This window comes from Poecilia mexicana, unplaced genomic scaffold, assembly GCF_051168715.1.
Source record: "Poecilia mexicana isolate PSO_F unplaced genomic scaffold, ASM5116871v1 scaffold_11, whole genome shotgun sequence".
Classification (NCBI taxonomy): Eukaryota; Metazoa; Chordata; class Actinopteri; order Cyprinodontiformes; family Poeciliidae; genus Poecilia; species Poecilia mexicana.
The window spans coordinates 4,150,601-4,168,100 of record NW_028263380.1 but is presented as its reverse complement, the minus strand read 5'-3'; the positions used below and the strand labels follow the sequence as shown (position 1 = coordinate 4,168,100).

At 40.5% G+C, this 17,500-nt stretch overlaps 2 protein-coding genes across 2 annotated transcripts in view; one reads left to right on the top strand and one right to left on the bottom strand.

Annotated features, from left to right (window-relative positions):
* Window positions 1-8,245, top strand: part of col9a1c (collagen, type IX, alpha 1c) — a 29,166-nt gene extending 20,921 nt beyond the window's left edge. Inside the window, exons 18-38 of the mRNA XM_014971842.2 lie at window positions 164-217; window positions 301-354; window positions 453-506; window positions 573-626; window positions 703-756; window positions 853-906; window positions 990-1,043; window positions 1,821-1,874; window positions 2,582-2,626; window positions 2,777-2,830; window positions 2,934-2,987; window positions 3,247-3,300; window positions 3,864-3,935; window positions 4,032-4,067; window positions 4,145-4,189; window positions 4,275-4,307; window positions 4,553-4,699; window positions 5,806-5,860; window positions 5,951-6,145; window positions 6,602-6,688; window positions 7,577-8,245. Coding sequence (XP_014827328.2) covers window positions 164-217; window positions 301-354; window positions 453-506; window positions 573-626; window positions 703-756; window positions 853-906; window positions 990-1,043; window positions 1,821-1,874; window positions 2,582-2,626; window positions 2,777-2,830; window positions 2,934-2,987; window positions 3,247-3,300; window positions 3,864-3,935; window positions 4,032-4,067; window positions 4,145-4,189; window positions 4,275-4,307; window positions 4,553-4,699; window positions 5,806-5,860; window positions 5,951-6,145; window positions 6,602-6,688; window positions 7,577-7,779 — 1,512 coding nt within the window. The 3' untranslated portion in view covers window positions 7,780-8,245. The remainder of the gene's footprint in view (window positions 1-163; window positions 218-300; window positions 355-452; window positions 507-572; window positions 627-702; window positions 757-852; window positions 907-989; window positions 1,044-1,820; window positions 1,875-2,581; window positions 2,627-2,776; window positions 2,831-2,933; window positions 2,988-3,246; window positions 3,301-3,863; window positions 3,936-4,031; window positions 4,068-4,144; window positions 4,190-4,274; window positions 4,308-4,552; window positions 4,700-5,805; window positions 5,861-5,950; window positions 6,146-6,601; window positions 6,689-7,576) is intronic.
* A 620-nt stretch (window positions 8,246-8,865) lies between these two features.
* Window positions 8,866-17,500, bottom strand: part of col22a1 (collagen, type XXII, alpha 1) — a 70,301-nt gene continuing 61,666 nt past the window's right edge. The window contains exons 52-61 of the mRNA XM_088010084.1: window positions 17,337-17,390; window positions 17,146-17,199; window positions 15,730-15,801; window positions 15,607-15,642; window positions 15,471-15,515; window positions 13,328-13,507; window positions 13,149-13,215; window positions 12,835-13,017; window positions 11,884-11,961; window positions 8,866-11,798 (exon numbers count right to left, since the gene is read on the bottom strand). Coding sequence (XP_087866210.1) covers window positions 11,608-11,798; window positions 11,884-11,961; window positions 12,835-13,017; window positions 13,149-13,215; window positions 13,328-13,507; window positions 15,471-15,515; window positions 15,607-15,642; window positions 15,730-15,801; window positions 17,146-17,199; window positions 17,337-17,390 — 960 coding nt within the window. The 3' untranslated portion in view covers window positions 8,866-11,607. The remainder of the gene's footprint in view (window positions 11,799-11,883; window positions 11,962-12,834; window positions 13,018-13,148; window positions 13,216-13,327; window positions 13,508-15,470; window positions 15,516-15,606; window positions 15,643-15,729; window positions 15,802-17,145; window positions 17,200-17,336; window positions 17,391-17,500) is intronic.

Below are 17,500 nucleotides of genomic sequence, written 5' to 3'. Positions count from 1 at the left end.
TCTTTGATCGGCCCGCCAGTAGACATTTTTTGGGTGATTTCCACAAGGAAATCACTTCTACTTTATTGGACTTTTTCAAGAATAATCGACATGACATTGGCATTTCGTTCTTCAGGTTGTATTTTCTTAAAAAGTCATTCTGCCTTTCCTTTTTCTCCTTTAGGGACACAAAGGACTGCCAGGTGAACCTGGAAAAGACGGAGAGCCCGGAGAGAAGGTACGCCGTAAATAACTGTTTATATAAACGACTTCATTTAAGTCTAGCGCTGTTGTAGTTTAATTATAATTCTATTTTTAAAGGGTCAAACTGGAGAAACAGGTCCTCAGGGTCCACCAGGTCGCATGGGAGATGATGTAGGGAAACAATATTGAAAAATGTATCATGATATAATGTAATAATATCATGAAATCTACTCACAGCAGGCTAACGATGTGACTGTTTGTTGTTGTAGGGGCAAAGAGGACCAATCGGAGCCCCAGGGACCCCCGGAGAGAAAGGAGACAGAGTGGGTTTTTAGCTGATGACTCAGATTTGTCTGTGTCGGTGCGACCTGACACCTGTCTGTTCACAGGGTGCTCCTGGCTACAACGGCGTCCCTGGACCCACCGGCCCACCCGGAGCTCCTGTAGGTATTCTGGCCTCCTGTCACCTCCTGTAAGACGTGAAAGGTCAACATCTGTCTGACGGGTCTCTGTTTTCAGGGTGTGGAAGGAGTGCGAGGGCGGCAGGGGGTGCCAGGGCTGAAGGGTGATAATGTGAGTCCTGAAGTTTAGCTCAGAGATAGAGAGAGAAAAAAAAACTGTCTGAAAAGGGAAGAAAAATAAAGTTTGATATTTAAATATTTCATTAAGGGAGCTGTGGGACCTCAAGGACAGGCTGGTGTCAAGGGAGAAAAAGGAGAAGTTGTAAGTATATTAATATTTGGGTCTATTTGTTCAGCTTGGTCATTTTAATTCAAATTTCTTACTGACCTGTCGTGGCGCCACAGGGCGATCCTGGCAGAGATGGGATGGATGGACTTCCTGGAGATAACGGCACCAAGGTATCTGAAGTCTACATACCTGTTTTGCATATGCTATTGGTGTAATCCATGCATCACATTGAGATTTCCCCCAAAAAGACTTTCACTTTAGAAGATACAGCCGTTTCCTCAGTCGTAGACATTTTCTCTTTCACTTTCTGTCTAAAAAGTTTCATTTTAGAGGGAAATCAAACTGTTTGAGGACGAATCAGTGAACTCATCAGACCCTTTTAGTTGTTAAATCTCCCCGTTACACAAATTGTTATATTTCTACGTTTAAACCAGATGTTTACATACCCCAAATAAAAACGCACATCCACCATTGTGTTCATATGTACATGTGATATTGCTACAAAATTTGATTTTTATGCAAGTATTGTAAAAATGACAGCATAAATATGATACTTAATATTACTTAGATGCTTTGTGATTCACTCACCTTTGCATTCCAAATGCTTGAAGAAACTCATGTGTGGGGGGGGGGAGTCTTTTGAGTAATTCAGTTATAAATGACCTCTTAGTCACTGACTGAGACTTGAACATTCTACAAGATGTTTATAAAGTATGGAGAAAGAGAAAAAAGACTCATCAGGACTTTAGCATAATATAACTCTTAAAGTTTTACTCCTTTGATCCCAATAAACATACACATATGTCCGACCTCCATGCCAAAATAAGACACAGTAACTGTTAAGCGATTCTGAAACTTGAATGACTCGATTCAAACATATCGATAGAGATGTCCAGAGCATTCATTCAACTAAAATGCTCATTGGTGCTTGTTGGTGTCTTCAACAGGGAGAGCCTGGCGCACCAGGAGACGTTGGACTTAGAGGGATAGTTGGTATACCAGTGAGTAAACGTTCCTTACATTTTGTTTTCATCGCCATATAGTTTCTGATTTTAATCCAATGTTTGAGGATGGTGTTACTTTCAAAGCTCATGGTAAATATCATTAGGTTCCATGCTTGTTTCTTCACTGCAGTGTTCTTTCGGCATCATTTCATAACCGTGCCATTTTATGGGCACAGGCATTATAATAGTACTGTAATCATTTGGTTGTAAAGACGCCAGATGGTAAAAATATATCCTCCGACCACTTCCTGTCATTTTTGTCGTCTTTTCCATCGGTAGGACCAACCGGTTGTTCACCATGTGACTCGTCTGATGTAAAAAAAAAAAGTGTCTCCATTGGAGTTTTGTGAAATACACCGATTTACTTCGTCATAGCGCAAAGAATTTTGAAACTGACGTGTTTTCATTGAGATAAGTAATTTTCAGAATTCCAATAATCACGGGAAGCACAGTTAAAAATGTCAGTAGCTGACATGATAGGTCATGTTTTCTTAAATGACCTATCATGTGAACAAACGTATTCATGTGTGATTTTAGTTGCTTACTTAATGGAAACGCTGCAATTGCAAAATTGTGTTTGTTCGACATTAGTGTGAATATTAAAGTTTTGTGCACATTTGTAATGGAAACACGGCAGGTGTTTGTTCCCATGGAGACAAGACTAAACAAGTGAAATTTATTTTTGCACGATGTCTTGTTGTTAGGGGTTGCCAGGGAAGCAGGGAGTAGCTGGACCCCCTGGAGAAAAGGTAACTGAATTAATCATCTTTTTCATAAAGCGTGTTATCTCAACCAGAATTTCCTACTTACCACCTTATCCAAACTCGTCCTTGAGGTTTTAGCTAACAGAAGAGAGAATATGTCAGACTCACTCTGTGTCATTTCTACTGTGGACTTAGGGCGAGACTGGTTCTGAAGGTCCCATGGGGCCGGTTGGGCTTCCAGGAAAAACTGTGAGAAACAGGTTTAATTATAACAAACTAAATATTGAAACAGATTTATTCATCTATTCTTTTATGTCTGGTGTTTGCAAACTGATTCTTTGCTTTGATGCAGGGGGGTCCTGGAAAAGATGGAGCGGATGGGAAACCAGGAGAAAAAGGATCCACTGTAGGTTTTCCTTTGACTTTTGCTTTTTTTTCTCCCCCTGTTCATTTAATGTTTTTCAGTTTCCCCAATCGGTTAAAATTGCTCATTTTTATGGATACTTCAAGTTAATTAAGTTTTTGAGCCAAAGGTAATTTTCCAGTGTGTTGGACAATAGGGATTTATTCTGTTCCATACAGTTCCATTCTGTTCTATTTCATGTCAGTAATGCTGATAGGATTTGTGAAGAGCAGATGACAGTTGAGTTGTGTTTCAAACTCAGGGCGAAACAGGAAAACAAGGGCCAGTTGGGGTTGCAGGTCCACAAGGAATTCAGGTGAGACGCGTCATTTCAGATCATCTCTTCAGGTGGCCCAGTGTGTTTTTGCTGCTACACTGTGTAGACATAAACACAATGATGACAGTTTGAACACTGATCATTTTCACCCCTAGACCATAACTTAGTTTTCATAATTGGCTTTTGGAGGTATGAAATGGAACCGTTTGTAATATTGTACCAGATGTTAATTCATATCTGCCTGTAACAGTACTGTCAATGTCTTCAGAATATAATAAAGTAAAATTATCTATCTATCTATCTATCTATCTATCTATCTTGTTCCCTAGCTAACTAGCTAGCTCACTATCTATCCAGCTAATTCTCTGTAAATACAGATCTCGATACAGTTTACATTTCAAATAGTGAATTGAGTTGCAGAAACAAACATTTGAATCATTTTCTAATTTGTTTATGGGACTGTGCTGTGTGTGAAATACTGGTAATGTGGCTTAGTTACGCTTTTAATTACTAGGAAAGCACTATTGTCTTCTAAATGGATCCTATCATTCATCACATACTGTATGTGTCCTGTACATTTATTCAGAATTTTAATTTAACAGGGTGTCAAAGGAGAAAAAGGTGCCACTGGAGCCAAAGGGTTCAAAGGTCATACAGGGCACAAAGGTGACCAGGTGGGAGAAAGAACTATCCTTCTTTGAGTTACTCCAAAAATCCTGAACACAGCAGCACATTTAACAACACATTATCACTTTGATTTTATTTTCTAGGGACCAACTGGGCCAGTAGGGCCAAAGGGCAGTCAGGTAAGGGCCATTATGATATAGTTTATGCTCTTTCTGGCATTTAGTTTCACGTTCATCATGTGACCTTTTCAAAACAGGGTGACCCAGGTATAGCAGGAGACCCTGGTATAAAGGGAGATCAGGTATTATCCAGAAACATTTTAATAGATGTTCACTGTAGATTATGTTGGCAACTAAAAGAAGACTTTATGTTTGGGTGTGTTTCAGGGCCCTCCAGGTGTTACTGGCATCAAAGGAGAGGTGGGTAAAATTAATGTTTAATGAAAATGTTACCTGGTGAGCTTTTGATATGGAATAAATTTACCCAATAATTGCAATGTTTAACAGTCAAACATTTACAACATTCCAAAGTCCTTTTACTGATGTTATACCGTCTATGGAAAACAGACTGGTTTACAGTAAAAGGAGCAATCTTACCTTAAAGACAACAACATTTCCTGCTTTCGGAAGTACAGCTGACTTATGGCTTTATGTTTCCACACTAGCGCGGGGAAAAAGGTCAAAGAGGCGCCACAGGAGCCGAAGGGAGACCCGGTCAGCCGGGACATGAGGGTGTTACGGGTCCCATGGGAGCTCGAGGACTGGAGGGAGATCCGGGCATTCCAGGACCCCCGGGTCCCAGAGGGTTACCTGTAAGTCATTTACATAACTTATAGTTACTGATTATATTAATCTTCAAGAGCTAAGTTCTTTCAGACATTTTTAAATAAATAAAGAGACAAGATATTCCAATCATTCCATCAAACAGCATGTCTGAAGGCGTTAGATGTTGCTGTAGGTATGGTAAACTTTCCTACACCTGCATTGCTTGTCATATATTTATGATAACAGGTGGAAAATAAAAGGTGGGGAAATAAAAGGTAATAAATTAAATGTAGAAAATAAAAGGTGAGGACAGGAGTTTGAGGTCATTGCCATAAATAGAGGTCAGAACGTACCTAGATCAATAAATTGAGAATGTAGCTTTTTGACTTTTGGGTCCTCAAACAGCAAATACACACTACTGCAGACTAGGCCTCAGTCCTCCTATCTATGGTCCTGGAGATGATGATCCTTATCGTTGAGAATCATGATCCAAGACTTGCAGGAGCTTAACACCAGGCTCTGGGCCACTACAGTGCATGAATGGTCTCCAACATAAACCCATCGTCTGCTATAAAGCAAACCCTGAGAACTTGAGGTTCTTAACCCGACACTCTTCTCTCCACAAGTATGGCCTGAAATCATGTTAGAGAGCACCCCAAACAGGAACCAACCAGACCAGACCCCGGTAGTTCAGTTTGTGAAAATGCAAATAAAACTCTAGTTTTGTATGTGCAAGGATCAGATAACCCTTAAAACCAAATCATCTAACCCATACATCTTCTGCTGCAACCTTAAAAACAACTCAAGGTACTTGAATGTTTGCCACTAGAACCAAAAATCTCCCATGATCCCTTCAGCAGTTCAGTGAGGGAAAAGATCTAGTCCATAGTTTAATGGCCAGAACAAAACTGACCCTGTGCTTCCAAGACCGGTTGGATCTTCCTGTCTCACATCCTGTCCTTAGCAGAGGAAGTACCAGTGTACCAATGTCTGGATTTCTGACCCAAGAGCATCTTCCCAAATTAGAATGTAGACTTACCCCTGAATTGGGGCAAAAGACTTGAAACTTGACTTGTGAACATCTCTGCGATACAAACATGAGGTTAATTGTCAAACCTTGGTTAAAGTCACCATTGGTCGCTTCATTTCACAGGGCCCGAAAGTGAGCGATGAAAAGCTTCGAGAAATGTGCTCAGCAGTCGTTGAAGGTGAGATTTGTTCATTTCTTACCTGCATAAAATAAATATCCTGTGATCGATACATCAAGAAGGTGAACCGTTTATTCTTTGTCCATGTAGAACAATTAGAGGAGTTTATGAAAGAGCTCTTGAGGAGGCCAGCAGCCCTCAGTGCTCCTGGTGCACCCGGACCAGCTGGACCTCCAGGACCGCCGGGACCAGCTGGTGCCGCGGGGTCAGCAGGCGTTCCAGGTCCGATGGGTCCAAAAGGTCACCCAGGCTTCTTTGGCCTTCCAGGTGCACCTGGAACAAAAGGTCAGTGCAGAATTCACGACAGATTCTTCTCATCTTGTGCGCTGAACTGCTAAGACAAGTTCAGGTCTCTCACCTTTGACCCTCACAGTTCTAGCTCTGGTAAATCCACATGGTCCTCAATTCTCTTTCTTTCCTTTTTTTCTTCTAATGCTCTGGTTACCTTTGAGAACTACAACAAATGTGAATTTCTTACAAAGATCCCTTGTACTTTGATAAAGCTATAGCTCATAAGATACATAAAGAAATTTTGTTCAGAGGAAATACAACAAAGAGCAATAGTAGAGCATTTCCATGGCCTGCATGTCTGTCCTCCAGCCCAGGTCAAGCCTTCATAGCATTGAACTTAAACTCAACAGTCTTTTACTGTCCAGTGGATGCTACCCGTCAGCTACCCGTCCACTTAATCAACTTAAGCTTTTTTATGTCATGCAACTTAAGTGTTGCTTCACTCTGCAGGTGAAACTGGGCAGAAAGGAGACAAAGGAGACAAGGGAGAAGATGGAGTGGGAACCAAAGGAAGTCCAGGGGTACCAGGTGTACCAGGTGAGACTGGGTTCATGGCGGAAAACCTCCAGGTTAGCGTGTCACTCAGTGAAACAGTAGTGCTGGGATGGTGCAAGATGCATAAAAATGTTGAACCTTATTTTTAAAATGGGAGACCACAAGTGGAACTAAAACAATGCGTAGGTTTCAACCTTTTCAAGGAGGTCACCTCTCTGTACCCTCTCTACTCTGATGGCCTAAATAAAATCCAGTAAAACCAAATGGTTTTGGAAATCACCCAAATATTAAACAGAGTTCAATTTTGTGTAATTTCACTTCAGACATGAGACAGACTAAACTAGATATTTTCTTCAAAGATGTACAAAGCTGTTACCCCAAAAGTAGAGGTGGATCTAGACCAGGTTGACTGAGGCAGGGCAGCCGGTGTGTTTGAGGCCACTGCCAGAGACAGAGGTCAGAGAGCACAGAAATGAAACAAAAAAGAAACAATAACAAAGGCATTTCATTAATATAATATAGTTGGGGTTCATTAATATAATAAAGTAGCAAATATGTAAAAATATTTCTATAAAAAATATAAATAAAAAAATGTAAACATTCTTTTAGAATTGTTTTTATATAGTTAGCACTGGGAGCTTGACTTTTTTTTCTCTGATTATCTGCCTGCTATATTGTCACAACATAATGACAGCTTCAAGAAATATGTAAAAACATATTTTTCATTTAAAACATAACACACTGCAGCTTTAAATGAGCCACAGAGTCACTTATGGCTCTGGAGATGCAGGCTGCTGAGTGTTGTATTGTTTTGGTCTCTAATGTACAACGTTACAACGCTTCTGGTTGTAACATGACAGTTTTGCAAAGTATCTATTGCATCGAAAATAAAGATTCCACATTGATCAATTATTATTTTTATATATCCAGGTGCACCGGGTCTTCCTGGCGTCGGCAAAGATGGCAAAAACGGCGAGCGCGGTGAAACAGGAAGTCCAGGCGTCCCGGGACCTGCCGGTCCGAAGGGACCCTCAGGACCACCCGGTCTGTGCGACCCATCTACCTGTTTAAGCAGACTTCCACCTCTCTACATGGTCAGTGGAAAGAAATCGTCCTCGTACAAAACCCACTGAGACACCCAAAGCTCAGTGACGTTCCCTGGACCTCATCCAGACAGCGGCCATGTTTCGGGACTCCTCACAAAACCAGGCTCTGCGCTTTACTGACGCAAAGAGACACGGAGAGAAACAGAGGTGGGGGTGGGAGGGGGATAACTGCACAAAAACTGTAAAGACAATCTCGCTTTAATGTTTTCAGAGGGTGATAAATCTTTCTACAGTTGCTGAGCAGCTTCTGGGTCTGACTGCCGGCCTGAAGGCCTGTGGCACAAACACCAGCAATTACTTTCAACCTCTGACGTTCAGCCATTCAGTAAAGACTTGGTGAGACATTTAAAAATCTATCATTTCCACTCCTTCATGTGTGATGGCCCGTTCAGAAGCTCCAGAAAATATGTTCCTCAACTCTGTGCTCCCATTGATTTATTTGGCCAGCTGTGTCGTCTTTTTGAAACGTCGGAATAAAAGTGATACGTTCTGAGTGTTTGCACAGTAACAAATTCAAACAGCTAACCTGTGTGTTTTGCAGGATCGTGCTCTCTTAGACGGAGCTGATTGTGATCCGTTTAGGATGAACGTGCCCCCACAGTCTCAACATTAACATGGTTTTGTGTTTAAAAAAAAAGCAAAAAAAATCCCCCAAAAAACGAGGTCCTTGGGTTGTTATAGATATGCTGTCAGTTCAGGATGGGATTAGATAGTTGCCTGGTTACAAAGCAGAGCTGACATCATCTTCTCTTCCCTCTTGTTTGCGCATGAACAATACATTTACTGATCAAATATGACCTTTAAGCAGTCTGCTGGAGGGGAGCGAGCTTGGCAGCCGTTCCAAGGACATCCCTTCAAAATTTAAACAGTTCGCATCATTACTTCGCAACAATGAATTCAACATGGAAGCTCATATTGGGAGGCGTGACAGGGCTCAGCATTAAAAAGAAAAGAAAAAAAACACAGGTGCTCGATTTCCATCTCTGACATTATGAACGATGAAAGAACGTTTGAAAAGAGATATAATAGCGATAGAAAACCCAAAATGTAACTTTTGACCATGTACAAGGAAAAAAGAAGAGAACCACTCAAAAACCACAGCAGAAGCTCATGTTACAAAATGAATTATGTTCCAGTCTTTATTATACACTACAGTACAGTTTACAGCTGTCTTCTGATAATTACATTATGTTACTATTTCAAAATATCTTAGCACCAGTTTATAAGGAGAATGGGGAAATGTAATGCAATAGAACACAAAAATATATTTGTCCAAATTGGGAATAATTTAACAGTATAACTTAAAGTTTTGCTTTTAGGAAATGCAGATGTTAGCATCTAGAAAACCACAAAGTTGTAATACTGACTGTTCAATAGTAAACAGTAGATAGAGAAGCAGCTGTTGATATCTAATTGAAATAGCAAGTCACTGCGCACTCATGTACTGTAAGTCTGACTTCTACATTTAAAACTTCTTTATTACCTTTCATAGAAGAAAGACTTTATCCACATCAGCTAGCTAGCATTTATAGCTGCTGTCCATGAGCTGCTCTGAAGACAACATCAATCTCATTTATTAGTTTAAAAAAAAACATCAAATAAAACTAACCATTAAAATGTAAAGACAAAGATAAATCTTGGTGTCGTAGTTTGCTTAGGTTAACAAACTAGTTTGCTAAGGTTTATACTGGCAGCTAAACCTTAGCACCTTAGCCTGGCGCAGTGGTAGGTTTAAAGCAAGCTACTTTAAGCTAATACTGTGAGCTAGCTGAACTCCAAACTTTGTTAAGAAACGCTTATAAAAAATGAAAGTCTGTGAATAAATGTTTGATGAAGCCCTTGAGATTTTAATTATTTTTTTTTTAAATCAAACTCAGGTATTTGGCTAGCACCTAGCTTTCATTGCAGGAGAAAGCATATTTGGAGATACTGAAACACAAGAATCACTTTTTAAAGCTGGCAAGATAACGGTAGTTTCCTTAGGATACAAACTAAAAGGAAAACTGTACAAAGTACGTTGGTAAAGTAAGACTGACATTTCTTGCCTCATAACATGATTTAGTCATTTGTTCCGATTTTGGAACAATTCAGTATTTAAAAATGACTAACATTTAAACTCAGTTTAAATGTTAGTCATTTAAATGTTAGTCCAGGTTAATGTTCACAATTAACCTTGACTGAATAAACAGTTTATTCAAACAGTTTATTCAGTCCTCTGTTTTTGTGTTGGGGGTTAGGTATGTGATGGTTTGGGTTAGGGTAAGGATTAGGTTGTAGAAAATGAATGGAGGTCAATGTAAAGTCACCACAAGACACAGAAACTTGACTGTGTGTGTTTGTGTTTCCTTTATGACATGTCATTTGAGTCTGGGAGCATTTCATAGGCTGGGCGTTCAGTCAGCCCAACTGCATGTGCAACATCCAGTCTGGCAAAAATCACACTTTTCTGTGTGACATACAGTTCAGCCACTTCCTCTCAAAAAAAGTTTGGGAACATTTTTATGCATTGACATCTGAGGTGTCACGAAGCGCCTTCTGTTCTGCTCCACCAAACCACTCAAAATGCAAAGGAGGGAGATTCTGAACGATTAATTGGCAGGTTAATGTTTCCAGATTGTACTGATGCAGTGATGGAATGTACTGCTAATGGTCTTTCATTTCAAAAATCTTCAGATTCTTTAAAAAATGTTCCCATGTGTGACATATTTTTAGCTGAGAGGGACACTTCAGAAACGTGCTATGGCACTTCTGCTGCTATCGTCAAGAAAAGTCGCAATGTAACACCAGACTGCATACATATCCTGTGAAATCTGGGGGCCTCGGAGCTGCTTTTTTACATTCTTAAGTCTCTACTTCTTTACATCTCAGGCTAGATTTACATATATTCAAAAGGTTTGACGCACGAGTCATTTTGCTAAAACTATTCATTACTTTTGAAATGAGATGTTCGCCAGGAGAAGAAAGCTCTTACGGCAAAAGTGTTTTTTCAAACTACTGGAGCAAGGCTTGAGGGAAATTGAGCTTTCACTAAAGACATTAAAAAGTGAAACAGCTCTTCAATTCTGAATAATCAAAGCACCAAGCTGAGACACCTGATAGGATTCAACTAAACTCACCCACAGCCGACAGATTTAAGAACGGGGAACGTGAGTCAAGAAACCTTTTAAGAAAAGTGAACACCTCCATAAATCTGCATGCCAGACAGGTCAACAGATACTTCTAGGGCGAGTAAAAGTAAAACACAATCATTCCGATCAAATGGCTGGCTGTGCAGCTGTGAAGGTTTCTAGAATACACACGAGGAGACTTAACACCGCTGCTGGCATTGAGACGAAGAGCGTACAAGGGAGGTGTTCGTCACTCTCCGCCCACGCACGATTGCTTCTGGTGTTTGCTTCATACCGTCTGCTCCCACCTTCAGCAGCAGAAAGAGACAGAACTTCCATGTCTGAGTAAGCACCATCTGACTGGTGGAAGACCCATGGCAAGAGATATACTTAGCAAGCAGTGAGTGACGCGGTGTATCGTGGGCTGTGATGGGCTGCAGACACAAAAACCCTGAAAAAAAGCGTGAAGCGTCAATTTTATCGTCCCATATGTTACAGAGAGAGAAAAAACATTGGTTAGCTGCCCTCTTTGCCCCTGATTTGAAGTGTTCCATGTTGCCCCTCCTACCCCCCCAATCCTGAAGCCTGATAGCAGGAAATGAAGAATCTGACTGGCAGCACCTGTTGCTTCAGCCCTCCGTAGTGAGGTTGATTTGAATGGAAAAATAAAATGTTCTTGATTTCATATGACTGAACAAAGTTCATAAATACAGTCATATTTCCAGCTCTGTGAGTCTCCAGCTCCTTGTTACCCCTTTATGTTTTTGGTGTGGGGCCTCTGGGCCAGGCTGGCGTAGTAGGCGCATTGGCTGGGGTCGCATTGGCCGGGGGGCCCCGGAGGTCCAGGTTGACCGTGTGGCCCGGGGTTTCCTGGCTCTCCCTGGGCTCCAACCTGACCAGGGCTTCCGTCTTTGCCGTATCCCGGTAGACCGGCTGGACCTGGAGCAACGGAAGGAGGAATTGTACTCTACACTGGAGCAGAACTCCTGAGACTGAATGGAGCAGTGAGAGATCTGGACCTTACCTATGGGGCCGACAGGGCCCTGCTCTCCTCTCTCACCAACACCAGTTTCTCCTTTCTCTCCTCTTGCTCCTTTATCACCTAAAACAAGGAATAACTTTTTCAATGGCTGTGTTTAAATTACTAATATGCCCAAAGGTTTTTGAAATTCTGCTGAATTTCAAAAACACCACAATTTTGCAATTGTGGTGTTTTTGCTAACCCTCTTAAGAGACGGGGCCAATTGGACCCCACGATATTTTTACCCAATGCGCAGTCCGGCAGAGTTTCACTCACCCCGCGTGCGATTTTACAAGGTTTTTTTGTGTGTGTGGTTTCAGGAACTGACAGTCTGACAGAACAGCCCCACCACTTCTTTGATATCCAACCATGACTTTTGCTGCGCTGCTCCTGTGCATCGCACTAAGACCACAGAAGGCTTAAATAAGAAATGTATGATAATAAGTTTGTTCACGCGATAAGTCAATAAAAAAATATGCCGTGCCCTCTAATGCCCTCTGATTTCTTCCTTCTCCTTCTCTGTTGTTTGCAACAGTGTTTCCATTTGTGGCTTTGTGAAATAAACCAATTTCGATATGGCCAAAACAAACTAAACTGCTCATCTCAGTGCCAAAACTGTTTATCAAAAAACAAGTTTTCTGTTTTAAATTGTCATGTTTCAATTAAGCGAATTTGTTTTCAAAATGTTAAATTCCGCATTTATATGGTCAGTGGAAACCCAGCTAATTTTACGTAACGATTCTGAACTCATCAAGTGATTGCTGCTTTATGAAAACAACAAAACCACAGGTAACGGCTGTGACTTGAATGCTTCAAAAGGTTGTTCATAAGGCGCCAGAGACATCAGGCTGAGATGATCTCAGTGATCAGTGTTACAGAGGTAACTCTGGCCACTTTTTTGGACTGCATATGTGTAGGAAGGCTGTAAATTCAATACTTATGGCACTTGCTTACCCTTAGGACCCATGGGTCCCCTGGGTCCTTCTCCACCATTTTGTCCAGGTATACCTGGCTCTCCAGGTGGACCTTGTCGTCCAGGGATGCCTTCTTTACCTGGAGGACCTGGAGGTCCAGGACGTCCCGCTGTACTCTTCACATGTGCAGGCTGGATCTGAGCCATGAGGTAAGCCATTTTGGCTAAAGAGAAAAAATAGAGTGAGCAGTTTCCTAAATACTCAACAGAGACACTCTAAAATTTACTAAAAGAAAATAAAAAGACGTTATCTAGCTCCCATTGTCCAACATTGACAAAATAATTGCTTCTTTACCTTCTAATTGTTTGGCCAGCTCCTCCTGGACAAGCCTCCTCATCTGCTCCAGTGACACTGACTCGCCCTGAGGCAGTAGAGATGCTAATGAGTCACTCAGTTGTTAACGCCATTTGTGATTTTACTTCCATTTTGCTTCCCAGTGAAATTCAGGATATATTTCTATAGACATGACTCACTCTGGGTCCTGGGAGACCAGGGTTTCCTGAAGGTCCCTGAGGCCCCGGGGCTCCGATTTCACCTGGTGGTCCTGACATTCCCATTATCCCTGTGTGGCCCTTTCTACCTGGGGGACCGGGATTTCCAGGCATACCAGGATCTCCAGTCTGTCCTTTTTCTCCTTTTGTACCGGGGTCTCCCTGATTTATAAAATAACAGTTATTAGTAAGTGATTCAAGTTTAAACATCTCTTAATCAGAAGTGAAGGAAGAGAAATATGTCAGGGTTTTGTTTCAGAATCTGTGTGGGTAGAAAACATCTAGATAATAGATACTTGGGTTTCTTAATTTAGCACCATGAAGCATTAGCCTTTATATTGGTTGTCATCCTACAGCTGATATTTTGGGGTCAGTAAGGAGGTTTTGAGTTATTAATATTTTACGTAAAGTAGATAGAAGCTTATTTAACTTTAACTTATTTCTACATAACGAACTATGAGCAAGACTTTTTTTTTTGTTTTATACTTGAAAGAAAACTCTGAATTTTGATAATTTCAGACCCCCAATGCCTTATGGGCAAACTCACCAAATGTCAAGTCAGTTGATCAAAACCTGTAGGAGTTCAATCAAATACATAGGCGATAAACAGCGAAAAACGGGACCAAAATCCCAGATGGCCAACTTCCTGTTTGTTGTAGAGCAACAGTGTAAGTCTTGGGAAGTTCTGTAAGAGTACCAAATCTATGACGTAAGCTAAGTGAGAGGGGTGCTATGAGAAGGGTGCTATATTATATATATATATATATATATATATATATATATATATATATATATATATATATATATATATATATATATATAATTTTGCAAAACCATTTAACATTTAACTATTGAAATGCCCACATAACTGATCCGTGTTCAAAATGTGGTGTTTTTTTTCCGTATATGTTTTCATATATATTTTTCCTCCATTATTTTCAGGAATAAAATAAACACTCATGTTATAAGAGTTTTCTCACCGGGCTTGTAGCTATGAACATTTTTCAATTTTCATGGCCTTCATGAAAATTGATTATTTATTGAAAAATAAATCGTCTTGCCAAAGATCATTATTACAACAGGTAATGAAAATAACATAGTATTAGATTCACAAGGATCAAGAGTTTAATATGTTTGAGAGAAATAGAAATCATAATTCAAATGGGTTTTTTAGAATCTGTATTCAATGTAGAATAATTCAACCCAAGTTTGATGAGTTCATATACTGTGGTCTTCATAATCAGCTTAACCTCAGTTGGAGTGTGTATTAAAAGAGTATTGAAAATGGTATTTATATATGTTTTGTGTCTCCTGCTGACTGATACCTTTGAATAATTACATCACTTGATCTTTAGAAACCTCTGTGTCCCAGGGTAAAAATCTGTTTTAGCCAAGTTCCAGCTTGGATTTTAAAAGGTCTTAGTTGTCTTCATTACAAAATTCATATTTTTACAAAGGTGTGCAGACTTTTTCTTCCATCCAGTGTGTGATCTATGGCATTTGCTATCGTAATATATACCAAAACAAGCCATGCCCACATAACACACAGCATAAAGTTAGGCTATCCTCTAAATTCCATCGCTTATCACAATATGTTATTGGTTCAACATAAAAGAATAATGTTCCCAACTATTATTTTCCCACTGAGGAGGCTTTGTGTGCTTTTTCTTCCACCGTGTATTCTTCTATATCTGGGCCATGCCTGAGTCAGGATTTTCAAAGCTGACTCAGAGTCAGCATCGTGGACCGATTCATCTCGTCTGTGCGTGGGGCGCTATGGGAGTTTTGTTGTCCACTTTAAGAATGTCTTCTTGTTGTTTTCACACAGAACTGCCTCTGATTTCCAGTCCATGTTAGGGTAAATGTCCCTAAGAGTTTAGTTCCTGGTTTTCTTGCCCTTGTTCTCATCAGCTGCTCCTCCATTACAAATGTGCGCAAAACTTTGTCAATATTTCACTAATGTTGAAGAAACATTTTTGCAATTGTGCTGTTTCCATTAATTAAGAACCACAATTAAAATCACACATGTAATGAGTTTTAATTGTTGCATTTCCATTAAGTGAATCTTTTTAAGAAATATTAGATTGTGAAATTATACGGTCAATGGAGACATAGACATACTTACCTTATCTCCTCTAAGGCCTCGATCTCCAAGTCGACCTGGCATTCCCTGTGAAACACAGCAGACAAGCAGATATATGAATGAACTATCCAGAGGACATTTTTTATTCTTTAATGTAGTTCTCATTAGGAATCCTCACCTGTTTTCCTTCAGGGCCAACGGGTCCAGGTGGACCCTGATAATCAGAATAAAATATGTGATTAATCTTAAGTTTTTGGTTTCTGCCAACCTAAGATAAAGTTGATACTAATCCAGAACTCACCTCAGGTCCTTTGGGCCCACTGAAGCCTGGTAACCCAGGGTTACCTGGTTCTCCCTTGTCTCCTCTCTGACCCTGTTGAACAGCAGAGATGTGGCTGTCTGTCACATGGATCACATGTACGATATTGTATTTGTGTTCGAAAAGGATTCAGTGAGATTACGCCTTAGCTACACTCAGCTACGCCCTGGATGAAAAAAAAATCTGAGGAGAAAATCCTCTGGCCTGCGCTCAGAGATTAAAACTCATATTTACAGACAACATGCAGAGCCGAGGACAGGTGTGGTCTTCTATCGACCATATCTATCATCTCAGTCAGTAATGCTGGAGTGGCTTAAAGGGCCAGTACTATGTTTACCAGCCACATAGTGCTGTTTCATAACACAATCAAGGAACTATGTTGACTTCATTTGTTGCAACAATGCTAAATATATCAAATATGACTTAAAAAAAATCTAACTTTGCAATTTAACGCCTTGAAATTGGGCCTCTGTCTCTTTAAAAACTCCTGCTCTTTCTGAAACTCCGCCTTCAGGAAGTCATTATGATTAATCAGACTAATTGTTTCAGGGCTTTCAGAAATAGAGACATGTGGAATAGTAGACCCCTTGTGGACAGTTCTGTTTTACAAAGAATAAAAAATATTTGCAACTTTAACTTTAATCAAATTCTAGCAAACTGTGGAGAAAAGGAACAACAGAGTTGAATAACTAACCTTTAAAAACATCTTTTTTTAATATTTGTCCGTGTGATGAGGTCTTAATAACAACTATGTGTAAAATGCTTCCAGTTGCGATACACATACAGAGATCTAAGGATTCCAGGTGAGAATTCTTTATGTCTGTACCTAGGCTTGATTCATGCTGCGACACACAAAATCCCACATGCATATATAAATTTCACCTTATCGGATGACTCTGACTCACCAACAACCATATCTATCATCTGATGCACAACCCAGGAGGCGGTCCGGTTCCACCCGTTACCTGTGCCGGACCTTATCTTATATCAGCCACAGCCATTTCTGACTCACTCTGGGAGAAGACGACTCCTTCCAGCTCAGAGCAACGTTCCCTCCAGACATCCATCACAATCTGACACCAGGTTTCTTAAGTGTCCTTTAGAGCTTTTCGATGCGTCCCCCACAACTCCTTCACAACTGCGTTTCATATTTATTATTTTTTTCTAAGACATGTAGAGTATCTGCTGCAGCACAGGTTGTGTTATTTGTGTTTTTCAGCTACTTTAAAGGCGTAGTAATATGTATTGTTGAGAACTTTTTGGATGATTGTTCAACTTTGTTCTGGATAACAAAGATTTTCTTGTCTTCTAAATTATTTGCAAAGTTTATGAAGCACACCAGAACACAAATGTCAATGTTTAGATGGTCTGCCGTTGAAGCTGTAGGAAGTTACTCACCGGCGTTCCAGGGAGTCCTGACTTTCCAGAAGGTCCCGGCTCGCCTGGCTTACCCTGGAGTGTAAAAATGAAAACACAAGTGAAGCTGACGGTGATGAAGAGCTGGAGAAATGACCCGAGTGTCGGTTGTTAATGACCCTGATCTATCAGTCTGCTTGACTCTGTTGCTGTCGTCTGCATCAAACACTCACCGGCTCTCCTCTTGGTCCAAGAAGTCCCTCGGGGCCAGGAGGGCCTTTGGGGCCCTGCAAAACAACCATCAATGTTTAATTTCATCCTTTCATTAATGGGAAAACCTCTATGCTTCAAGTTTTAATGACATACTTGTCCAAAAGAGTATTGCGTCTCTCCTGCC